The sequence below is a fragment of the Monodon monoceros genome, unplaced genomic scaffold (genome assembly GCF_005190385.1).
Source record: "Monodon monoceros isolate NGI ecotype Baffin Bay Population unplaced genomic scaffold, NGI_Narwhal_1 Super_Scaffold_18, whole genome shotgun sequence".
In the NCBI taxonomy this organism is placed as follows: domain Eukaryota; kingdom Metazoa; phylum Chordata; class Mammalia; order Artiodactyla; family Monodontidae; genus Monodon; species Monodon monoceros.
This window is the reverse complement of record NW_021703774.1, coordinates 74780897-74806609: the sequence shown is the minus strand read 5'-3', so window position 1 is coordinate 74806609 and position 25713 is coordinate 74780897. Positions and strand designations below refer to the sequence as shown.

At 44.5% G+C, this 25713-nt stretch overlaps 1 protein-coding gene across 3 annotated transcripts; it reads left to right on the top strand.

Moving 5' to 3' along the window:
* BCL9 (BCL9 transcription coactivator) lies at positions 1 to 25522 on the top strand. 3 transcript variants are annotated; one of them, XM_029229799.1, is made up of 11 exons: positions 1 to 88; positions 3886 to 4021; positions 5918 to 6009; positions 10395 to 10707; positions 11674 to 11768; positions 13191 to 13380; positions 14277 to 14376; positions 18151 to 20392; positions 21088 to 21192; positions 21579 to 21839; positions 23154 to 25489. In XM_029229799.1, exons 4-11 carry the CDS (start codon positions 10655 to 10657, stop codon positions 24269 to 24271), a joined length of 4164 nt encoding a protein of 1387 aa, XP_029085632.1. In that variant the 5' UTR covers positions 1 to 88; positions 3886 to 4021; positions 5918 to 6009; positions 10395 to 10654; the 3' UTR covers positions 24272 to 25489. The 3 variants fall into 3 exon arrangements, with proteins under 3 accessions (XP_029085632.1, XP_029085629.1, XP_029085630.1); XM_029229796.1 differs by having other exon boundaries at positions 11674 to 11990; XM_029229797.1 differs by lacking the exons at positions 1 to 88; positions 21088 to 21192 and having other exon boundaries at positions 11674 to 11990; positions 23154 to 25522.
* Positions 25523 to 25713: the final 191 nt, after the last annotated feature.

Sequence of the window (25713 nt, the reverse complement as noted above, 5' to 3'; positions counted from 1 at the left end):
CGGCCCCCCGGGGCTGAGAGCCGCCCCGGACCGAAGCCCCCTCCCATACTCTGTTCCTCCTCTCCCCTCCCCCACTCCTGCCTCGGGGGTAAGTGGCACCTCAGGGGGAGGGGGAGGGGAAGGACCGAAGCCGGGGGTGGGGGGGCAGGGTCCGCGTCCGCGTGTTTTGAGCGGGTTTGAGGGCAGGGGTAGCGAGACCGGGGAGGGGGGGGGGGGGGGGGGGGGGGGGGAGAGAAGCGGTGGGGGTCGAGGTCGTAGATTTAGAGTTGAGTGTAGAGAAACCTGTAGGGGGAGATGGGGGGGCGTCCTCTACCCACCGCTCACTGAGTGGTGGGGAGAGACGGAGGCATCTCTCGGTTTATTTTTTAGAGGATGTGTCCCAGGCGGTGCTTGGAGAGACTAAACGATGAGATGGGACGGTCCCAGGGTCCTGGGATGAAGGGGCATTCGAGGGGCGAGATGGAGAGCTAAATGAGGGAATTCGAGTTGAGTCTGGTGGGGTCTGTTAGACCCCGGAGATGGATAGTGAAGTACAGGGGACTTTGCAGACCAGTGACTTGTTGGAGGGTTGGGGAGAAGTGAAAGCGAAGAAGAATGTTCGTGTAGTAAAGGGCTCCAGCAGGTGAGGTGGGGATGTCTAGGTCACTGAGTCATTGTGGGGGTCGTGGACACACCAGTGGTTTCCAAAGTGGAGCTGTAGCCATTAACCTTTGAAAGTTGCAAAGACTATTAAGATGTCACTGGTTAGTGTTGGGCGAGCCTGGTGAAATGGAGATATCCCAAGGAAAAAACAGCAGGGTTGGTTATTATGTTCAGAGGAAAGGGCCAGAGGCCTATAACAGTGTTGCTGGGGGCCTTAGGTGAAGGCTCCCAAGCCTGAAGGAGGAGGCCTGAAATCTGTCCTCCAGAGCCCTGCCCTGTGATAGAGAGGAGTGACTTAGAGCCTAGATTGCAGACAGTTGGGGACTATTAAAGTTACTAAACAAAGTAGAGAAATGGACATAACTATGTGTTGGTAGCGAGAGACTAAGGTGGGGTGGAATTGGTGCAGAGTTAGACTGTGGTTAGGGCAGACATGGACAGATCCCTGGCAGTGACTTTAGTGGGAAAATGATTGAGTGGCTGTGTAAAGAGTTACATTTTGATCAATGGTGTGTGATGGAGTATTTGTTAGCATTTGATGTATTCAAGAATTAAGTGTTTATTCTTAGGTCAGAGATCTGGACTCTTGTACACTGAGCACAAAGTGATGAATCAGAATTAGCAGGTAGGAAGGATAAGTAGTTGAGAGTAAGGGGTAGGGGGTGCAAATGAATATTGGTAGATAAGACTCCTGTGTGGACAAGAACTTTTCACTCTTCATGGAGATTGTACAACATGGTTGTTCTGTTGATTTTGGTTTTTGACTGGATACTAATGATATGGGAAGGTTTAACAAGGATTTAGTGTGAACAATGTTATGGTCCTAAGTACAAATTTAAGAAAGACCTCCTTACTAACTATTGAAAAAGACCCAATCTGTAAAACACAGAAATGGGTTAATAAAAGCAGTTAGATGGCATAAGGATGCTTTGGGGAATGAGGATTCCATTAATTAGTGGTTTTGATAAGAGAAAATTTAATGCAGAGTTGAGATAGGGATGACCTTTCATAGTTTTAGAATCTAGGATCTAATGGTATTGAACCATTAGAATATTATTTTGTAATAACAGTGTTGAATGTAAGATGATAATAGTTCCTAAACATAATGGTAGATCGATAAGAAGGTCATTGACTAAAAGATGAAGGAACAATTTCCAAACTGTTCTCTTCTTATAAGGCAGGTTTTATGTAGTAACTTGGCTCCTGAGCTAAGGATTCCTGACCTGGATTCTTAGATGACTAGTGTAAGTGAAAAAGCACTTACGTACTTTGGAATTTATTCTATGGGATATTTTTCCCATAGCCTTCAAAAGTGTGTCTGTTCCCACGGATCAAAAGAAAATGCTCTCTGGGCTTCCCTGGTGGCGCAGTGGTTGAGAGTCCGCCTGCCGATGCAGGGGACACGGGTTCATGCCCCGGTCCGGGAAGATCCCACATGCAGCGGAGCAGCTGGGCCTGTGAGCCACGGCCGCTGAACCTGCGCGTCCCGAGCCTGTGCTCCGCAACAGGAGAGGCCACAACAGTGAAAGGCCCGCGTACCGAAGAGAAAAAAAAAAAAAAAAAATGCTCTCTGGCTTGTAGGGGGAAAAAAGTACAGAGGTTTCACAAGCATTATAATCAACTTAATATTTGATCATGGTGATCTGGTATAGTGGTTAGAGCCTTGAACTTGGAATCAGGAAGCTGGCTTTACCATTGACTTATGTGTGACTTTAAACAAATCTCTCATATTTATTCTCCAGTTTTCCCATTTATGAAGTGGGGATACCACTGCCCTAACCACTCACAATGCATTGCAGCACTTAACAAGTTAATGCTTATCTGCACAGTGCCTTGGACACTTCTGGGAATGAAAGTTTACGTAGCGCAACTTTTTCTCACTTGTAAAAAACTGCTATCTCTGGAACAGACCAAATTCAGCTTCTGTAACAATTACAGCAGCATGCTTGATCAGGGAACAAAAAGAAGTACCTTATACATCTACCTTGTTCTGTTGTCCAGGTTTTGGTTTTATATTAGTTTTGAAAGGTGATACCTCTTCCCCATTTAGTGGTAAAACAGGATACTGATGACAATTGTAGAAATGTAAGCAAAGGTCCCCATGAGAGAGTGGGACTGTACATGCTGTGAGTGTTAACCTAGGCTGATGCTGACTCTAAATTTGTGTGACCTTGGACATGTTACTTGGCTTCCTGGTGGCTTAATTTTCTTCAACTATGAAGTACTGCTAATGGAATGACTTACTTGTCTGTCTGCCTTGGTGACTATGTTAGGGTCTATAGAAACTTTATGTGCTCTAGATCAGAAGTTCTTAATCTTCTACGTCCCATGTTTTCCTTTGGCAATTTAATGAAGCATAGGACTTCTTCTGAGAATCATGTTTTTTAAATGTATAACATAAAATATATAGAATTACAAATGACACGGAAACAGTTATCAAACTGTTAAACAATTGTAATACAGTAGTTTGTATGTTTACATTAAATAACAAAATGTAGCTTCAGACCTAATGATACTATAATTTTGAAGTAGTGATGAGTGTAAATATTATGTTGAGAGATCTGCAACAACTGTAATGTGATGTGAAGTGTTTTGTGGTTCCTCTTGGTGACATAGTCAGGGGATTGCTAATACTACTGTGGGTTGTTACCTACATTCACAGTTAAAGGTGGTGCTATCTTTTACTTGGAGGTTAGTGAGTGTGAAGATCAAAATTTTCGCCAGCCAAGTTCACAGGTGCCACCCCTCCTAAGTCTCTCCAGAGACCCCTTAAGAGGTCGTGGATCCCAGGTTAAGAGGTCCTGCTGTAGACCTGCTGAGTTTTGAAAGTTGAATTATCTAATGGCCACTTGCCTTTTAAGCTTTGTAGTTTTTTTTCAGCATCTTCACCATGCTAAGAACAAGGGCATAGAGAAGATATGAAATAAAAGTCTATTTTACAACCTGTGATAACTGTGGGGAGAAAGTTAAAAACAGTGATTAGAATGAGGCTTTTGTGCCTGATGGATTTTGCTTTTCTAAACTTCCCAGTCTTCAATAGGATAGAAGTAGGCTATAGTGCTCCAGCTTCTTGCATTTTGAGTTTTAATGGTTTTGCCTTCCTTCCCCATTTTTGACCTAATTATTTTCTTACTATTCCTTCTTCCAAATATTGTTTTGGTCACAGAGCATTGGGGAATGGGTGGTTTTCTTTGCCGATGGTGTGATGGGCTATGAACTTTTCCATTCTTCTCATTCCTGTAGGACTGAATGTGGGACTAGCTGGTGTTACTCCACTTTGACCTAAAAATTCCTTTCTGTTTGGGAGGCAGAGATCACTCTTGGAAAGTTCCTCTGTGTCCCAATGTTAGAAGAGAGAGCAAATTGGACATCTTGAAAGGTAAAGAGCCCGATGATGAGCACGTAGCTTCTGTGATTCAGTCTGTGCATTTTGGATTTTGTTCCTGCTTCTGTAGGGTCTCTTGTAAGTTAAAACTATATTTGTTCATTACTGTAGCAGTTCCCAAGGCAGAGGTCATCAAGTTAAATGCAAGTCATAACTGTAAGTGCAATTACCTTGTACTTTCCTATGAACAGGGACTTCTGCAATAAATTATTTCCTAGGAAAGGCAGATGGTAAGAAGCTAAACAAGTATTTATTGTGTCATCATTGATTTGTATGAATGTGAGGCAAGAGTAGCAATACACAAGCCTCAAGCTCATTATAATAAACAAATCAACCAGCATTTGTTGAGTTTCTTTTGGGCCCTGAGATGATGACCCTTTCCTCAGGGGGTTCCCTGACTATATATAACAGGGAAACAATTTTTAAAGTGTTCTAACAGTGTCATGAGTGTAATGCTGTGGGGCCATGGAGGACATTCCTGGGGATAGTTTGGAATCAAGGAAAATTTCACAAAGAAGGGATATTTGTGCTGACATTTTACTTTGGGTAGCCATTACTCTAAATGATGATAGATGACGTTCGTTTTTGAATGGTTAAATTCTGTCGAAACTCTTGAGCTTGATATAAATTTACTTGCTTGCTTAAAGTTTGTTAGCTTGAAGGACAGTAGGTGAGTTTTTACTCTTTGAATATGAAAACATATATTAGCATTTTGTTTGGACCAAAGTTTTCTATATAAGTCCATAGTATAGTTTTCTTTTCTCCACATGTTTGGGAAAGATTGGTTCTTCCTATTGTGTGCTTTTTCTAAGAGGAAGCCTTTGAGTAGTTGGCATGCCAGAAGTTAAGAATGAGCTAGGAATGGAATCCTGAGGCCTTTTAGTTCCACATTCTAAGTTTGATACTATGCCTTTTATGGTGTAGTGGTCATAGCATAGAAACGAAATTTGTTAAACATGACATAGTTGTAATAAACTTGACTTCTTAGAGCAGGAGAGTGGAAAAGGATCATTGGAAGAGTTGAAATCGGAATTATAGAGGTGATTCTGACCTAAGTTAGACTAATTTGTGAATTTATTTACAACTTTGTTGTAACCTTATAGAGTTTCCTTTTAAAGATTCCTAAATAATTTGGCTTTAGGACAATCTGGAACTTGGTTCTTCCTTGCCATTTCAAAACTATAAATTCTGGGCAAAGGGGGAGGCTTGGTGTTATAATTCTAGTTTACAAGGACTAATGTTGGAAATTGTTCTGCCTGGTGAGTTACTTAGTGTTTTATTGAATTATCTAGCTCAAGTCAGTATAGCATTTCACACACAGTAGGCTCTCAAGCAAAGGAAATCATATGGTCCTGTTGTTCAGTCATATGTTCCCACAAAAGTATGTGAAAATAAATTTCCTTGCTGCATGCTTGACATGTAGAGTTACAGTTGAGAGTAGGGAGGAACTGTGAATGGTGTGCACTTTGTGAATTCAAAAGTGTATCTGGAATTTTGAATCTTTCACCTTTACAGTCAGCTCTCAATTCTCTGTACTAATTAGGAATGGGAAGAAGCAAAAATGTGAGGGGTTTTTTTCCTACTAAATGTTCAGAAAAGTAGAAAAATTGATTTTATTTTTTATTAATATTTTTCCAGTTTCTGAAAAGAAAATATGCAGTTGAGAAGGAGGGAAAGTCACAAGGCCCTTGAGATACCTACAGATTGGATAATATACCCTGTAATAATTGGAAGGTGATTCTGTTTACATGGGAGGCGATAACTTCCTCTTAAACTAATACTCTAGAATAAATAGGAAACCTGTTCTTCTCTTAAGATAGTAACAATGATACTATTGATTTTTTCCCTAATCACTTAGAAACTCTTCTTCTTTATTTTATCCTCATCCAGGTGAGGGTCACCTTTGAGACAGGGGTTCCTGGACTCCGCAAGCTCCTCCCCTCCAGGATGAGCACTGCTGTATCGTGACCCTTGGGGTTTTGGTGAGTAGCCTGATGGATGATAGCACTAGAGAGCATGCGTGGCTTAGAAAGATGATCTTGGGGAAAAGCTTCAACTTTTATTCAACAGATATTTTTTGAGCAAATAGCACGTGTCAGACACTATAGTAAGTGCTAGGAATACAAGGATGAACAAATCAGTCTTGATCCCTGCCTTCATGGAGCCTAGCATGAGAGATGAATGTTACGCAAATGATCACATAATCATACAACATGGGAAATGTTGTGAAGGAAAAACACAGGATGCTATGAAAAGAGCGTAATGGAGAATTTTGTCTAGATTAGTGGCTATACAGTATCCTTTCTCTCTGAAGAAGAAACACTGAAGCTGAGATTTTCTTCACTCAGCAAAAATATTCAACTTGATATGGAAGGTTAGGGGTGAAGGAGAGAGGTGTGAAGAATGACTCCAAATTTCTGTCATGAGCAGCTGGGTGGATGAAGGTGCCATTTACTAAAACATAGAAAACTGAAGGGAAAATACTTTTGGGAGGGAGGCTATATACAGAAGAAGAATTCATCTTTGTCTTTGTTAGGTTTCAGACATCTAGTGAGATGTCAAGTTGGCAGTTGTGTATACAGGTCAGCAGAGCAGAAGCTGAGCCGGAGATGGAAATTTGGGAGTTGTTGGCATGTAAAGAGCTTATAGAATAAGAAGAGAAGACGCCCCAGGGTAGAGTCGTGAGCAACTCAAAATTGTAGAGATTGGATAGAGAAGGGGCCAGCAAAGGAAGCAGATGAAGAGTGACTTGAGAGGAAGGAGGAAGACTGGGAAGGTGTGGTATTATGGGAACCAACAGAGGGGAGTTTCAAGAAGGAAGTGATCAACTGGCAGAGTCTATGAGATGGAGTAAGATGAGGTTAGAAAAGCGGTCAGTGGTGACCTTAACAAAAGTCATGGTTTTTGTGATCTGTGGATAGAAGTTGGTTTAAAATGGTTAAAGGGTGAATGGCAAGTAAGGAACTGAAGACTGTGTCTTATCAACTCTGGTAGAGAATCTTGGCTCCAAAGGGGAATAGAATGCCAGAGCTGGTTTTGTTTGGCTTTAATTTTTTTTTTTTTTTTCATCTGGAAGATACTACAACATGTCTGAAAGCTGATTGGAAATATCCAGGAGATGCAGGATGTAGAGAGGTGGCCACTGGAGAGAGTGAGGGTGCTCAGTAAGCTGGAAGGGTTGGGACCTAGACCACCTGTGGTAGGACTGACCTTTGGGGAGAAGTGGGCTTTTTTTTCGGTTTCATTAATAGGGAAGAAAGATGGGAAGGTACTGATAAAAAGAGATTTGCAGATTTGGTGGTGAGGAATCCTGCCTGGTTACTTCTCTTATCCCTGTTAAGTCCTGGGCAAGGCCATGCACTAGGAGAGGAGGATGATGGTTGGAGACGGCGAAGGTAAGAAATGCCATTAGGCAGGATGGGTGAGCTTGCTAGAGAATGGCAGTAGTCATGGCTAACCTGAATGTTTATGTTGTGCTGCTGAGCATTTTCTGTGTACTGGCTCACCTTGTCCACCAAGTCCGTGCTTAGCCAGGCACTGCAGTGATGAAGAGCATGGCCAGTGTCTGGCTGAATGCCAGCTCCACCACTGACTGGGGTGTGACCCAACTTACTTGGGCAAATTACTTACTGTTTCAGAGCCTCAGTTTCCTCATCTCTAAAATAGGGATAGTAGTAGGACCTGCCTTCTGTGGTTGTTGTGAATGAGTTAGTATGTACACATAGTAAAAATTTTAAGAATTATTTAAGAAGAAAAGAGAGAAAAATTATATAAGCAGATCCTAGAGTTAGGAGATTTAGTTATACTGGGGAAATATCTCTCCCTGGCTACAATTAACCATTCTGTGGAAGATCTTTTCTAGTCCTTAAAGGTAAACATTTGAGCACTAACCTGCAAATGTAGGAGCTGAAAGAGTCTCATTTTATTCTTTGGTGTTGTATGATAAGATACTTGGCAGATTTCTTGCTTGCTTGTTTTTGGTGTCAGGCTAAAGCTAGGGTGACTTATTTCAACAACTCCCTTGGATTAGGGGTTAAAGCACCTGGATTTTATTCCCATCACTAGGTGAGCCCACAAGCTTGTTTCAGCCTTCTGTGCTGTCTCTCCACCCATAAAGTAATGGTAAGGAGATGGCTTAGAGGAAAGAGCAGGTCAGAGAGCACTGATGCGAAACCTGGGAGAAGCCCATTCACACCTGTGTGCTCCGTCCGTTCATCTGTAAAATGCCGTTGATTATTATTATTAGAAATAATCTTTGCTACCAGCTCATCAGAAATGCCTGGCACATTGAGGTGATTTGATATTTGTAATATGTTTAGAGTTTCTTTGGAAGGAGAGTGCAACACAAGTGCCAGGTGTTTCTGCTCTGAGAGGAACTGGGTACATCACCAAGAGTCCAACCACATTCTTAGTACATCATGCTGAGTATTATAGAAAAACCGAAGAACTTTAAAACAAGGTTCTTGTCTTCAAAGAGCATAGTCTACATAGGGAGATAAAAAATACACGTGGGGGCTTCCCTGGTGGCGCAGTGGTTGAGAGTCCACCTGCTGATGCGGGGGACGCGGGTTCGTGTCCCGGTCCAGGAGGGTCCCGCGTGCCGCGGAGCGGCTGGGCCCGTGGGCCATGGCCGCTGGGCCTGCGGGTCCGGAGCCTGTGCTCCGCAGCGGGAGGGGCCGCAGCAGTGAGAGGCCCGCGTACCGCAAAAAAAAAAAAAAAAAAACAAAAACACATGGGACTATTCAATTCGACGTATGATTGAGTGCTAGAATGTGTGATGCAGACAGAAAGTACCAGAAGAAGTTACAGAAGGGGACTATATAGGTGATAACTTCTTTTTTTTCCTGAGGTGAATGTTTTCTGATGGCTTTGTCCATGCAAGATTCATTTACCACTTCTGTTTTACCAGTGATTCCCGATGTTTAGTGGGAGGTTACAATATGGTGTATGATCATATATTATATTGAACTTGACAACCACAATCAGTTTTATAGTCTAAACTGGAAAAACAAAAAAAGCTAAAGGTGGTGGGGGATAAACATACAACCTTAAATATAATCAAGACCAAAATATTTTTAGGATGCTTTCTCCCAAGGTCAGCATAGAAACATTCCGTAACATTGTATTCTATTTCTTTTTCCTGACTTCTTCATTTAAAAGAAAAAAACGTGATTGTATGCACTCAGAACTTCCATAAATTCCTTTCATGGTCTCAGGTAAAATCGCTGGGACTGTTGCAAATTTCTAAATGAAGAAATAGACATCTAACACTTGACAATGATCATATTCAGTGCCAAGTCCTAGAATATAATGGGCCCTCCCAATTTTAGTCCAGTTCTTGAGGCCTCTCAAAGTGTATGTAACACCTAAGCTACTTCTAACTCCCTTTGATTCTTTAGCCACTAATCCTGCATCTAATATCCTCATTCAATCCTATACCCCATGGATAAGATACCAGAAGGTAGAGCGGGAGGTGCGGGGGGACAGTGGTTACCAAAAAACCACATTGGAACTGCCCTGGAAGGAGCAGTGACTGAAAGTGTATCTTGGTTTTCCCTGTTTAGGCTTCCCTAAATAAAGGGCTTTCTCATTTGTTCTCTGGCTAGGTTTGGGAATATTTTCTTGACCTTTATGCTTCAAATTAGCCTTGCAAATTGGCTCAAAAAATATCTTAGCCTTCAAAGATGTTCTTTTACCTTCCGCATTATGGATCATTCCCATGCTTACCCATGCCTACAGCTCCTGTCATTAAGCAGTGAGAACACAGGACACGTACTCAGCATAATTTAGTAGAAAGATGATAGAAATCAGGGGACAGAACTGATTGTATTGGCTCAATAGTTGATTTCAGAAGTACCTCCTTTAATGTCTCCCCACCCTGAGGCCCTGAGAATATAAACAGAGAGTAATTTGTTTCATGGTTTGAAATTGGGTTGGGTTGGTTACATTTCAGAGCCATCAGAGGTGAAACACCAGATAGTTGCTATGGATTTGGAGTACTCAGTGGTTTCAAAGCATTGTTTTGAAGAAAGAAAAACCCAGGTTTTTGAGGGTTTTGTATTTGGACGTAGAGAAATGTAAGGGAGGATATACGGCTAAAGATAAAAATGTCTTTCTCATCTGCTTACAAATGCCTGGTACACGAAGCTTGGGTGGGAGGCTTGTATGCTTGGCAGAAAGTCTTAGTCACCCCTCAGCTGCATTAGCACCAGGGCCTTTTGGCCGGAATATGAACATCTCCCTTTTCTTTAACCCTGATGGAAGCTGAGGAACCATCTAGCTCTGCACCATCAAGTTGGCGGTGCTTTAGCCTTGGTCCTGCTGTAAGGGTGTTTGATGTCTCTGTTTTTGCTCTTTTTGCTCCCAGTGTGCCCTGGAGATGCGAGATTTTCCTTTGGCAGCAGGAGGCACACACCCAGAGAATGCTGGAGCCGCAAGGGGACAGGACCCACTTCCACAGCGGAGAAAAACAAAGAGGAAAAAGGCGTGCAGGTGGCCAGCGCTAAGGGACTCACCCAACAAGCAGTGGGCCACTGCCGCTGTCCTCAGCAGCTGCTTCTGCTGCAGCCCGAGAGGAACTCGGTGAGCCCGTCCCTGTTTGTGGCTGCAAGCTCAGGATTTCAATCAATGCATTCCAGTAACCCTAAAGTGAGGAACTCTCCGTCAGGAAACACACAGAGGTGAGGGCTAGGGCCTGGCCCAGCTGCCCTTTCGGGATGTCATAGTGGACCGTGAATGCTCATTGGTGGAACAACATGTTGAATTAGAAGCGAATGGGGAAAGAAAAAAAGATAAGTAAATAGTGATAGAATAGTGAATCAGAGTTTAGGTTAGAATTTTCCTCTGTTATTATTTGTCCATTATTACCTGGCCGCTCCTATTTACCACCCCTCTCCTCACCAAAACATAAAGAAAAAGACCTTAAAGACCAGCCAGTACAGTGAGCTAAACTTGGCAAATGAGGAAACCGAGACCTGGAATGGTGAGGAGGCCTAAGGTCCTAGAATTAAACACCAGTCCCTGGACTCCCACCGTGAGGCTTTTTCCTCTGTTCCATGGAAGTTAAGCTGACGCCCTAAAAGAATTGTTTCCTTCTCCCCTGGCGGCAGTGGTTAGTGTGTCTGCTCTGGTGTGATCCTGCTTGTTCAGGGAGTATGTCCTGGAGGGTTTCCCTAACCTGCCAGTCATGGGCAGGTTTCCTCGCGCTCTCCTGGACCTGCTCGTATTTTCCAGCAGGGAGGCTAGTCTCCTGTTACAGCTGTTCCTTGTCATCAGCCGAGGGGCGGGTGGTATTTTGATCTTAACGATGTCTGTTTGTTTACTCTGAGCTAGTCTTAGTGTGAGAGTCATTTCTCTATGTACATAGAAACCGTTGTCCTTTATTGACAGAAGCCCTAGAGATGGGTCCCCATGTGACTCTAGGGTTCCCAAGGCCTGGCAGGCCACTCTGCTTGATCCTCCTCTCTGTTGAGAGCTCTGAGATGAGAGCAGGGGAGGAGGGAGCAAGCAAGTGGCTGCGATGAAAGGTGGGGTGGTTACTTAGTGGTCCAGGTCTCCTTGACCTATGATAAAAATCAGTCCTCCCTAATTTGTGCTGCCCAGTTGCATCCGGTGTCTGATCTCCCTTTGTTATTTGTCTCTTTTAGTAGCCCTAAGTCAAAGCAGGAGGTGATGGTCCGTCCCCCTACAGTGATGTCCCCATCTGGAAACCCCCAGCTGGATTCCAAATTCTCCAATCAGGGTAAACAGGGGGGCTCAGCCAGCCAATCCCAGCCATCCCCCTGTGACTCCAAGAGTGGGGGCCATACCCCTAAAGCACTCCCTGGCCCAGGTGGGAGCATGGGGCTGAAGAATGGGGCTGGAAATGGTGCCAAGGGCAAGGGGAAAAGGGAGCGAAGTATTTCCGCCGACTCCTTTGATCAGAGAGATCCTGGGACTCCAAACGATGACTCTGACATGAAAGGTATGTCTATAAGATATTTGAGACTCAGAGGGAAGTAGGTATTCCTGAGGAAAGGCCTCTGACACTGGTGGATGCCAGAGAGCCTAATAGCAGCCAAGTGGGGAGAGTAGGCGCATCAGATTCAGGAGTTCTCGCAGTTTAAGATGGAACTATTTCTGGTCGTTTTCCTACTAACTGAAGAATAGTTTGGAACCACCTTGTTGACTTCTTGCTCTTGAGGATGTAAGCGTTTTAGGATGTTCCACGGCCCTAGCCACGTTCTCGTGGATGTTTCTGGCCTCCGTACTCTTTGTACTTAAGTGTCAAGCCGGTAGCTCCAGTTTGTCTATGCCAGGGTCCACCCTGGAGCGGTCTGTCTGACACTCCTCTTCTCCATCAAATTCATCCTTCAAGACTTGGCTTTTGTGCACTCTGGCTGCCATTTGGCCAGAGTTGTAGGCACAAGAGGCAGCCTTGGCACTAGTCCAGGTTTGTCACAGTCAGTTTCAGTGTGGCAGGAACGAGTGGCTACATGTAGTAGAGATACAGTAGGCACCAAAATGGAGTGAGCCAGAAAGAGTATAGGACCAATGGCTGTGGTTTTAGGCTTTTTCCTCCTAGTATAAAATAAAAAATCTTAACTATAGGCCAGAACATGAAACTAGTATTCAAGCAGTGGAAGTGTTACTTCCCGACCCAAATTTGAAATGAGAACCTGGGTGATCGTTCCCCTGTCTTTCCTTTCTTCTTCAGGTTTTTGTAGGAGGCCTGTTACGAGCGCCAGCACTATGCTGGGGGCTGGGGGTGCCATGGTCAGCAAAACAGAAACAGTTGCTATCCTCAAGGGTTTGAATGCACCTAGACAGCAGATCATTAAACAATTACAGTAAATTTGATAAATGCTGAAATAAGGGGCGTTAGGGGGCTATGGGTTCAACTAGCAGGGGCAGCCAGTCCAGGAGGATCCAAAAGGGGTTTCCAGGAAGGAGGGACATTTATGCTAATATCTGAAGAATGCATAGTAGAGAAGTAAGGAGGTGGGGGAAGAGTGCTTTGTAATTAGTCATTTAGGGAGAAGTGTTTTTATGAATAGAAGAGGTTTCCTCTTAGCAAGGTACTTCCTCCTTGAAATTCTCAAGGTGTTTGCATTATGATGCTGTAAATGCTGGCAGAAAAAAGAGTTTTATTCTTTCTATGACATGACTCTTTTCATTCTTTTAGAATGTAATTCTGCTGACCACATAAAGTCCCAGGATTCCCAGCACACGCCACACTCGATGACCCCGTCAAATGCTACAGTCCCCAGGTCTTCCACCCCCTCCCATGGCCAGACTACTGCCCCAGAGCCCACACCTGCTCAGAAGACTCCCGCCAAAGTGGTGTATGTGTTTTCTACTGAGATGGCCAATAAGTAAGTTGATGGCTATGTCTTGCTATTGGCGTGGCTTGCGTGTTTGGGCATCTAAGTTCTTACTCCCTTTGAAGTTTGATCCTTTTTTTGCCCACTTGTATTATTACTTAAAGTTAACGCTACAGAAAGAGGTAAAATAAAATGTAAAACCTCCCCACCCCTACTCCCCAGAGGCAACCATTGATGATACTTCCTTGGCTTTCCTTCCAGAAATTTTTTGTGCTTGTACAAATATACATATATATACTTTTCTAAGCACAAAAGGGATTGATTGCACAATATACACTTTTCTGCAACTTAGTATTCTTTTTAAAATGACACAAGTAATGTCCATTTTGGAATAATTAGAAAATGTAAACAACTAAAAAAAAATCTCAGGAATTTACAGAGATAACTACTGTGAACATTTTGGTACATATGTCTCTAGTGGATGGATGGGTCAATGGATATTTATTTATTTATTTAAAATGTGAATATACCCTAGTTTTTTTCATTTAAGATTTTAAAAATTAAGATATAGAATGAATCTTGGCAGCGTTTAATTATTATTAGGTGTGAGAATTCATTTTACCCTTCTTGGGTTGGGATTTTGAACTAGGATGCTCTATAAAACGCCTACTAGAGTGGATGGCTTTGAAGGAGAAAATCCTGGGGGTTTTTAGTACCTCTTTTGAGATTGGCTAATGGCTATCTTTTAATTTCAGAAGTTTGATGGTAAATGATAGACAAATAATGAAAACCTTTTTCTCTTGATTTCTTCTCATTCAACATTGCTGGTGGTTCTTTATACTTCTCCTTCCTCTCTTATACCAGTTTAATCGGGTTAAAGTGCTTTAAATTTACAGTTAGTGAAATAGGAACAAGTCCTAGTGTGTGCATTTCTTCTGTCTTTGCAGAGCTGCAGAAGCTGTATTGAAGGGCCAGGTTGAAACTATTGTCTCTTTCCACATCCAGAACATCTCTAACAGCAAGACAGAGAGAAGCACAGCCCCTCTGGTATGTCATTTTGGAAACGGAATAATGGTTTAAAGGTTCTGCAGTGACTGTAAAGGTGGGAGATGGTGAATTTCACTGATAGGGAGATAGTCTTTTTTTTCTTCTCCCAGTTTTATTGAGATACAACTGACCGACAGCACCATATAAGTTAAAAGTGTACAGCCTACTGTGCTGTATACTGTATACTTTAACTTACATACGTGACGAAATGATTACCATCATCTCATATAGATACAAAATTAAAGACATAGAAAAAAAAATATTTTTTCCTTGTGGTGAGAACTCTTAGGATGTACTTTCTTAACAGCTTTTATATAGAACATATGGTAGCATTCATTATATTTATCATGTTGTACATTACATTCTTAGTACTTATTTATTCTATAACTGGAAGTTTGTGCCTTTTGACTACCCTCCTCCAATTCTCCCTCCCCCAGCCCTCCCACTTCTGGTAACCACAAATCGGATTTCTTTTTCTATGAGTTTTTTTGTGGTCATTGACCTGCAACACTATGTTAGTTTGTGGTATACACGTAGTGATTTGATATTTCTATACATTTCAAAATGATCACCATGATAAGTCTAGTTACTGTCTATCACCATACAAAGATATTACATACTCATTGACTGTATTCCCCACACTGTGCATTTCATACCCGTGACTTATTTATTTTGTAACTGAAAGATTGTACCTTTTAATTTTCCTCACCTATTTCTCTCCTCTCCCCAACCCCCATCTCCTCTTTCAGCTACCTGTTTGTTCTCTGTATCTATGACTCTGTTTCTGTTTAGTTAGGTTTGTTCATTTGCTTTGTTTTTTAGGTTCCACATGTAGGTGAAATGATACAGTATTTGTCTTCCTCTGTCTGACTTATTTCACTTAGCCTAAACCTTCTAGGTCCATCCATGTTTTTGAAAATGGCAAGATTTCATTCTTTTTTATGGCCAAGTAATATTCCATTGTATATATGTACCACATCTTCTTTATCTGTTCACCTATTGATGGGCACTTAGGTTGCGTCCATATCTTGGCTATTGTAAATAATGCTGCAGTGAACATAAGGGTACATGTATCTTTTCTAATCGGTGTTTGTGTTTTCTTTGGATAAATACCCAGGACTGAAATTGCTGGATTGTATGTTAGTTATATTTTTAATTTTTTGTGGAATCTCCACACTGTTTTCCATATTGGCTACACCAGTTTACATTCCCACCAACAGTGTATGAAGGTTCAATGGGAGATAATCTTGATGGTATAAACTACATTTTGAGCATTTAACCTAATTGTGTGGTTTTAGGCATATCACACTGCATTGGCCTTTTCTACTAACACGCTGATATATTGATGAATTACTAGGAGAGAAGAGGTACAAAATAAAAAAGGAGATATTTAGATCTCTTAGGATTTCCGTCGTGTAGCCATCTCTGGGAAATTCTGAATTCAGACCCTCTGTAAAGAGCAGGATTTTAAAAAATAGCAAACACTCTTGAGGTACTTGAAGAACAGAGAAAAAGCAGCAACAAAAACTGCAGTACTGGAGTACGTGCTGATGATACCATAATTAAGGTCTCAGTGACTTTCAAAATGATTCTTATTTATTTCAAAGTGAGAGAACCATTGAATGCTTTTAATTGCTTGATATTTCCAAAATTATAGTAAATGTTAGTCTGTTTCCTCTCTGGAACTTAAGCACCTACTATAAATTACATTAGAAAATGCATATAATGGTTGTTTTAATACATGTAGTGTTCCAAATTGAACCAAAAGATATTTCTTGTGTCTCACATTGTCAAGGCATTGCACCGAATGCTGTGGGGACACTAGAGGTTCAAGATACAGTCCCTGCGTTCAGGAAGCATAAAATCTAAAACTTGGATGAGTCTTAAACATGGGAAAAGTTAAATGACAATAAACGACTGAAGTGACAATTCAATACAGAATGGATGACATTTCGTCCTTGTTGTATATGAACATAGAAGTCCCCCCCTGTGACATAGCAGACTTAGGCTTTCCTAGGCCTAGGAAAAGAATTTCATGTCCCTCTGCATCTCTGCTACTCAAGGGTAGACGATGGATATATATAATATTTTAAATGTATATATTTTTAAATTTATACTTTAAAAATATTTGTTTATTTATAATTTATATTGTTTTGGAATGCACGGGGCACATTGCAACTCAAACCGACATTTTACTGACTTAATGACAGATCTTAAGTCATTAAGACAGTTTTCACCTCCACCTTCTCTGGTACTAAAATGAAATCAGAAAAGGAGTTTATAAGGAGTGAATTGGGAATAGTCCAATCACCATTGCTCCAAATCTAAAATATAAAGGGTGGTACTAAACTGTTTCTTCTGTCACGGTCACCTTGTAGGAAATCAGTGACCACCCTTAACAACAAAACCAAACTTAAACTAGCACTGGAGAGAAAATTAAGGTGACCTCCACACTCCAGTTAAGGAGTCAGAGAGACAGAGGACACTGCAACATCCAGAGTCATCCAAGTTCAGCCAGTCTTACCCCACCAGTCTCGGTCTGCAGACACAGATGCGTGGAGAATACCAGCAAGTGGAACATTTGCATACATACCCACGGAACATGAACTGTTCGTGTTCAGGGATATGTATGATGATTCCTGTACAAATCTGCGCCTTGATAAATGTTCCAGAGAGTAGGTGGGGATGTAAGTAAGAGTGTTAGGGGTTTGGAAATACAGGCTGGATTAAGCGAACAGGTAGGAGCAAGTAAACATCAAAAAGGGATCACGCGGCTCACTGGAGGCTGGTGAGAGATCCCTTGATGGAGTCGCTAGACTGGGCCTGTCTGTTCTTCATTACCACCCTTCTCTAGTACCAGTACCTCCAGCAGTGCCGAGGTGTAGACTCAGAACATTACGAGCCCCTCTTCCAGACACTGACAGCGTCCGTGTCACCTATTGTAGGTGAGCATGCCTTTACCCAGGACTTAGTATAGCATCGGTACTTAATAAATAATAATAAGGCAATCATCCAGCCTGTAGAAAGGGCCGCGTGCTGTCTATTGGAAAGAACAGATCAAGAGACACCACGAGCTAGATAGCCTCAGATTTCTCTGCAGACCCTTCCTGCCTACAGATGGTCTTACTACAGTTAATGTACAAATTCTCGAATGGAATCAGTGATCACAAACTGAAAACAGAAATCGGAGATGTCAGGCCTCTGGAAACTCAAGGATAGGAGTACTTCACTAGTCACCGTGCCAGGGGAAACACTGAAGTGGAGCGGCCGTACCTCCCGCCTCTGACGGGCAGAGTACAGAGCTGGAGGTGACAACGACTTTCTCTTTCAGTTGAAAACATTAGACTTTTTGATTGACAATGAGAAGTCTACATACCCAGTTATACTTTCGGGGAAAGAAAAAGGTGTTAGGCACAGCCTCCCACATACCAAGAAACTAATCTCTCCCTGAATCAGAAACACATAGTAGACATGTGATATCAAACCTGTTCCTCGAAATAGATACTCAAATGTATTCACTTTGGCAGCGTGGCTTTCCCTTGGCATGCTTTAAAGTTATTCAGCAAGGGAAAGAGGATGCCGTTTGACAGCAAAGTGTGAGAAAGAAATCAAAATGTCTGCATGTCCAGAGTGGGGTTGTACATGAGCAGTTTCTACAGCAAGTGTCAGTGTAGATTTATGTGGCTGGGACAAGTCCTTTATAACATATCTTGCTCTTTTCATTGCCCTTCTGTTCAGTTCACCAATGATTTTTAAAATCTCGTTTATCTTCAGAACACACAGATATCTGCCCTTCGGAATGATCCGAAACCTCTCCCACAACAGCCCCCCGCTCCAGCCAACCAGGACCAGACTTCCTCCCAGAACACCAGACTGCAGCCAACTCCACCCATTCCGGCACCAGCACCCAAGCCTGCCGCCCCCCCGCGTCCCCTGGACCGGGATAGTCCTGGGGTAGAAAACAAACTGATTCCTTCTGTAGGCAGCCCTGCCAGCTCCACTCCACTGCCGCCAGACGGTACCGGGCCAAACTCGACGCCCAACAACCGAGCAGTGACTCCCGTTTCCCAGGGGAGCAGTAGCTCTTCAGCAGATCCCAAAGGCCCCCCACCTCCACCGGTGTCCAGTGGAGAGCCCCCCCCGCTGGGAGAGAACCCCGACGGACTGTCTCAGGAGCAGCTGGAGCACCGGGAGCGCTCCTTACAAACGCTCAGAGATATCCAGCGCATGCTTTTCCCTGATGAGAAAGAATTCCCGGGAGGACAGAGTGGGGGACCCCAGCAGAATACTGGGGTGTTAGATGGACCTCAGAAAAAACCAGAAGGGCCAATACAGGCCATGATGGCTCAATCCCAAAGCCTAGGTAAGGGACCTGGGCCCCGGACAGACGTGGGGGCTCCATTTGGCCCTCAGGGACACAGAGATGTGCCCTTTTCTCCGGATGAAATGGTTCCACCTTCCATGAACTCCCAGTCTGGGCCCATTGGACCCGACCACCTGGATCACATGACCCCTGAGCAGATAGCGTGGCTGAAACTGCAGCAGGAGTTCTATGAGGAGAAGAGGAGAAAGCAGGAGCAAGTGGTCGTGCAGCAGTGCTCCCTCCAGGACATGATGGTCCATCAGCACGGGCCGCGGGGAGTGGTCCGAGGGCCTCCCCCTCCGTACCAGATGACCCCCAGTGAGGCCTGGGGGCCTGGGGGTGCAGAGCCCTTTGCTGACGGGATCAACATGCCCCATTCTCTGCCCCCGAGGGCCATGGCTCCCCACCCCAACATGCCAGGTAGCCAGATGCGCCTCCCTGGATTTGCAGGAATGATGAACTCCGAAATGGAGGGGCCTAATGTCCCCAACCCAGCATCTAGACCAGGTCTATCTGGAGTCAGCTGGCCAGACGATGTGCCAAAAATCCCAGACGGTCGAAACTTCCCGCCTGGCCAGGGCGTCTTCAGTGGTCCTGGCCGAGGGGAACGTTTCCCAAACCCCCAAGGATTGTCTGAAGAGATGTTTCAACAGCAGCTGGCAGAGAAACAGCTGGGTCTGCCCCCGGGGATGAGCATGGAAGGCATCAGGCCCGGCATGGAGACGAACAGGCTGATCCCAGGCTCCCAGCGACACATGGAGCCGGGGAATAATCCCATCTTCCCTCGAATACCAGTAGAGGGCCCGCTGAGCCCTTCTAGGGGTGACTTTCCAAAAGGAATGCCCCCACAGATGGGCCCCGGTCGGGAACTCGAGTTTGGGATGGTTCCTAGTGGGATGAAGGGAGATGTCAGTCTAAATGTCAACATGGGATCCAACTCTCAGATGATACCTCAGAAGATGAGAGAGGCTGGGGTGGGGCCCGAGGAGATGATGAAACTCCGCGCCGGCGGTGCAGACATGCTGCCTGCTCAGCAGAAGATGGTGCCCCTGCCTTTTGGCGAGCACCCTCAGCAAGAGTATGGCATGGGCCCCAGGCCGTTCCTCCCCATGTCTCAGGGTCCAGGCAGCAACAGTGGCTTGCGGAATCTCAGAGAACCAATTGGGCCCGACCAAAGGACTAACAGCCGGCTCAGTCATATGCCACCACTACCTCTCAACCCTTCTAGTAACCCCACTAGCCTCAACACCGCTCCTTCCGTTCAGCGCGGCCTGGGGCGGAAGCCCGTGGATCTCTCTGTGGCAGGCAGCCAGGTGCATTCCCCAGGCATTAACCCTCTGAAATCTCCCACGATGCGCCAAGTCCAGTCGCCAATGCTGGGCTCGCCCTCGGGGAACCTCAAGTCCCCCCAGACTCCATCGCAGCTGGCAGGCATGCTGGCGGGCCCAGCTGCTGCTGCTTCCATTAAGTCCCCCCCTGTCTTGGGGTCTGCTGCTGCTTCGCCTGTTCACCTCAAGTCTCCATCACTTCCCGCCCCGTCACCGGGATGGACCTCCTCTCCAAAACCTCCCCTTCAGAGCCCCGGGATCCCTCCAAACCATAAAGCACCCCTCACCATGGCCTCCCCAGCCATGCTGGGAAGTGTAGAGTCAGGTCAGTATGCTTTCATCCTCACAGTTGCACCTTAAAGCCAGAGATTGCAAAATCCTGATTTACATCCTTTAAGAAAACTGGTGTCTTAACCTGATTATGCAACCAAAGGAGGTGGCTTTTGCCAAGATGGACGTATTTGTGGCAGAGTGCGTAATCAGTACTTCCAGGGGGTTATGCTCTTAGTGCAGAATATGTTTCTCAGATGGGACTGGGAGGAAAGTGGGAAATGTGTGTCATTTCACTGAATGATTTACATTTGCACAGTGAACTCACAGTGGTGGAATAGAATGTCTCAACAGTGGGTAAATGTGCCTTTAAATACTAGATCCACCCACTTCAAAGGGCTGCCCTTCATCATGTCAAGAGAGTCTGAGTATCATCCCAAGCAAAGAGGAGAGGCTGCTGAGAGACTTGAGTGGTTCTCGTAAATATGTGTTGACCATAGAAACTGTTACCGAAACATTCTCCTTGGTAAACTGCTGCTCTCAGAGATCAGCTACAATTTATTAGTATTTTCTTCCTAGGAGAAGCTCTCACTGATGATGGTGGTTTTGTGAATGGGACCAGAGGTGGTCAGTGGAAGATGAGCACTGAGGTATAAATACTAGGTCTGTGCTGTCTCCACTTGAGGAAGACTAGAATCAAAATAGGATAGGAGATTTATCCTCCCAAGCTCAAGTGTGTCTCTCCGTTAGGTAGCAGTTCACAAAAGCGGTACAGTGGAGTTGCCCCCTCAGACCTTTTCAGTTCAGACATCTTGGTGGCAGAAAATCAATCAAGAGCGTGTGTAGGGCGATTCGGTTAGTACCTGGGGTGGGATTGCTAATCTGGCTTCCTAGCATACTAATGCCTGAATCGAATTCTAAATTGTGATTGGCAAGGGAAAGAGATCCATAAGAGTTGCCTGTAACCCATGGTTTTCCCAAGTTTGAACTAATATTTCTTATGCATTCTTGGTGCGTTTGTCTTCCCATCTGCTGAGCTGTCACCTCCATCTCACACTGCAGTCTCCCTCTGCACACACACGGAGCTTGACTAGAGACCGATGATTCACGTCCTGGGTCTAATAACACTGTCCTGTTCATCTGTCTCGTTCCTGGCCCTGCTCGTTCATAACGATAGGCCCAGTAGCTTTCAAGAGAAATCTAATTCCCTGCCCTTTTTTTATTTTGCTTTCTTCTCCTAGGTGGCCCCCCACCTCCTACAGCCAGCCAGTCTGCCTCTGTGAGTATCCCGGGAAGCCTTCCCTCTAGTACACCTTACACCATGCCTCCAGAGCCGACCCTTTCCCAGAACCCACTGTCTATTATGATGTCTCGAATGTCCAAGTTTGCAATGCCCAGTTCTACCCCGTTATACCACGATGCCATCAAGACCGTGGCCAGCTCAGATGACGACTCCCCTCCAGCTCGTTCTCCCAACTTGCCATCAATGAATAATATGCCAGGTAAGAAATCAGGAAGATAGGATATGGAGCTAGCTCTGGACAAAGGAAAACTTCTTGAAGTCTTTTCTTGATGGCTGGACGTTCACCAAGTTGGCAAAGTATACTATCTGAGTTAGTTTCAGTAAAACTAAAGTGTCTTGCCTAGAGGAAGAGAATGATCACAGTATTTTTTATTAGCTTAATTCAGTATTCGTTGATAAGAAAGCAGGCTTCTTTATAGTTCTTGTCACTTTCTTATGGAAGTTTTGATGCTTCTGTGTACCTAGATGCTTTTTTTTTTTTTTTTTTTTTTTTTTTTTTGGTGGAGGTTGGGGAGGTCCTCCTGGCACAAAACTGAGAGCGGTATCTTTTTAACATGCTGATCAGAATGTCTTTAGTCCTCAGATATTTTCCTGGAAGGGCAGCCTCAAACCACAAGCAGCCGCAGGATTTCAGACAATGGAAAGCCCCTATTTCCTAGAGAATCACTTTCTTTAGAACTAGAGAGAGAATAAAATTCCTCCCTTCCCTACTCATTCTGTTCTCCTTCACCCCTACACCTCCCATCTCCCCAAATCTCACTAATAGGACATGATCTGGGATGGTGAAGGTGGTCAGTAAAGAGACCGTGACTTTTGAGCCATGGGTTTCTGGTTCCAGTTCCATTCTGATTGTTAGGGATGCTCTTTATCATCAAGCACCATCCTTACCATTCTCAGTGGTTGACTCCATGGAGAGACCAAATATTTAAATGTCCCAGAGACCATAGTAGAACCTGTGTGTTTTCCTTTTCCATTAAAAGTTAGCTTTTCTTTACCATTTCACGTAACGTAGAGTTCGAAATGCTCTCTCTGTAAGGTAATATAAAATAGTGATGTCAAGTATCAATTGAAAAAGGCCTGTTTGGTTTCCTTGTTGTTGTTGCTGATTCTTAGACTCCTAGGACTGGTTAGTCCTCTTTCTCCGAAAAGGACCATACTAAGCCATCCAGGCAAATTGTTTTCTTCTGTATTAAATGTCTCCAATGAAGAAGACTGTACTCATTTGCATATTCACTTGTAACTTTTCACACAGGAGACTTTCTTCCTAGCTGTCTTCTATATACCTTTATGTCCTACAGTTTAAGACTCAATAATATATTGTCTTGTAGAGCTGTTGGTTTGTGTGCCCCAAAATGTATTATAATCTTATTGAGGGCAGAGATTGTGCATTGTATGTTTCCCCAGCACAGTACCGTGCACACTTGATGCACAATAGTTTGTTAATTTGATTTATGATAGTTTTCCTGAGTTGCTTTCGGTTAAGTTGATTCCTTTGATATCTTTATTTTTCTAGGACTGGGCATTAATACACAGAATCCTCGAATTTCAGGTCCAAACCCCGTGGTTCCAATGCCAACCCTCAGCCCAATGGGAATGACCCAGCCACTTTCTCACTCCAATCAGATGCCCTCTCCGAATGCCATGGGACCCACCATACCTCCTCATGGGGTCCCGATGGGGCCTGGCTTGATGTCACACAATCCTATCATGGGGCATGGGTCCCAGGAGCCTCCGATGGTACCTCAAGGACGGATGGGTTTCCCCCAGGGCTTCCCTCCAGTTCAATCTCCTCCACAGCAGGTTCCATTTCCTCACAATGGCCCCAGTGGGGGGCAGGGCAACTTCCCAGGAGGGATGGGTTTCCCAGGAGAAGGGCCCCTTGGCCGCCCCAGCAACCTGCCCCAAAGTTCAGCAGATGCAGCACTTTGCAAGCCTGGAGGCCCAGGGGGTCCTGACTCCTTCGCTGTCCTGGGGAACAGCATGCCTTCAGTGTTTACAGACCCAGATCTACAGGAGGTCATCCGACCTGGAGCCACCGGAATACCTGAGTTTGATCTGTCTCGCATTATTCCATCTGAGAAGCCTAGCCAGACACTGCAATATTTCCCTCGAGGGGAAGTCCCAGGCCGTAAACAGCCCCAGGGTCCTGGACCTGGGTTTTCGCACATGCAGGGGATGATGGGCGAACAAGCCCCCAGAATGGGACTAGCATTACCTGGCATGGGAGGTCCAGGGCCAGTGGGAACTCCGGACATCCCTCTTGGTACAGCTCCATCCATGCCAGGCCACAACCCAATGAGACCACCAGCCTTTCTCCAGCAAGGCATGATGGGACCTCACCATCGGATGATGTCACCAGCACAATCTACAATGCCCGGCCAGCCCACCCTGATGAGCAATCCAGCTGCTGCCGTGGGCATGATTCCTGGCAAGGATCGAGGGCCTGCCGGGCTCTACACCCACCCTGGGCCTGTGGGCTCTCCAGGCATGATGATGTCCATGCAGGGCATGATGGGACCCCAACAGAACATCATGATCCCCCCACAGATGAGGCCCCGGAGCATGGCCGCTGACGTGGGCATGGGTGGATTTAGCCAAGGACCTGGCAACCCAGGAAACATGATGTTTTAAGCTGCTAAGATTGGATGTGCCGATCCTTGTCAAGATGAGATTCCAGGTCCTGAGAGCTGCTTTGAGGGAGTTCCAGGAGTACTGTTGGTCATGCAATAGGAGAACAGAGACCCAAGGGCTGCTTTGGGGGAGGGGGGAACTCGAGAATGTATGGATTTATCTGAAAACAAATTATTCATTTAATCAACAGGTGTGTTTTTTTTAAGATTTATTTTTTAAAAATTATTTTTGTGGACTTGGGTATCCCATGATGGCACCTACTTTTGGGAATCTGTAGCCGTGCTTTGAGAATTGCCATGGGTCATGTGTTGCACCATTCTCTGTATGTTTACGTCCTTTGGACTGGCTTCTCCCAGGATTCTTTTCTGGTTTTGTTTTTGCTTTGGGCTTTATTTTTTGTGTGTGTACTGTACTATATTGTAAAAGGGATTTTAGCAGAGACTTTAGTCTTTGGGACAAGAGAACAGGAATGCTGGGCTGTTTACTTTAGGTGGAGAATCCATCTTCAGACCTTTGGACTATTTTCTTTCAACTCCAGTGTATAGAAAAACCAAACTACGACCTCAGAGCAGAGTATTAATGAAAAGCACAAAAAGAGGAACTAAGTTCAGCGAGGGGTGGGGGGAGGGGGGAGATTTTTCTTTTTAAAAATAATGATGCTTAGGACATTTGTTTTTCAGTTCAAGTGCTCTTCAGCACTGTCTGTCTCTCCCAATCTGAAGACCCACCTTCACATTTTTCTCTTGTTTTCCCTCCTCTCTCCTTCCCTATCTTCTTGGTTAAGTGAGTTTCCTCCTGTTGTGTCCCCCACTGGTGACCCCCTGCTTCCCTCCTCTCTTTTTCCCTTTGGCAGCTGCAATACACGGTGTTATTTTGGGGAAATAAATCTAACGAAGCCTCGCCTTCCATGCCGAGCGTTGTCCCGGCTCTGGGAGGGAAAGGTCTGTCTTTGGGATGCTCAATGGTCTTCTTTGCCCTTCGTCTTTTCTTCCCCAACCTACCCCTTCCCTGCCCACCTTGTTTTCTGTTCTCCTTTTATTAGGAATTCCCAAGTGAATTTTATTAATGTGGGAGTGGAACAGATGCTAAAAGCTATCCAAGATTTTGTTTTTGTTTTTAATTTTGTGTTTCCTTCCCTTTCCTCCCCGTCCCATGCGTCAAACGTTCTGTGTAACCTCCATTAAATTTGGTACAAAACCACTCACCAGAGCTGTGGTGTCAGAAAAATAAAATATATTGTTTCTTACAAAACTGAATTGCCTTTTTTGTCCATTTGGATTCCTGTTTGTTCAGTATTGGGCTTATTAGTTGCCATGTGACCCAGAAGCATAGTAGCTTTGTATCGGAGTTGATCTGGGTGAAGGTTAGTGGAAGTACATAAAAGTGCTTTTGCAGATGAAGCGTATTGCTTGCTGTTGAGGAGTAACTACTCGTGTAGACTG

Excerpts from the sequence above, each read along its gene's own strand:
- BCL9 (XM_029229796.1), top strand. The coding sequence starts at position 10,655 with ATGCATTCCAGTAACCCTAAAGTGAGGAACTCTCCGTCAGGAAACACA. Across the intron at positions 10,708-11,673 it reads CCGTCAGGAAACACACAGAG|TAGCCCTAAGTCAAAGCAGG; the intron begins GTGAGGGCTAGG and ends TGTCTCTTTTAG. Across the intron at positions 13,381-14,276 it reads TCTACTGAGATGGCCAATAA|AGCTGCAGAAGCTGTATTGA; the intron begins GTAAGTTGATGG and ends CTGTCTTTGCAG.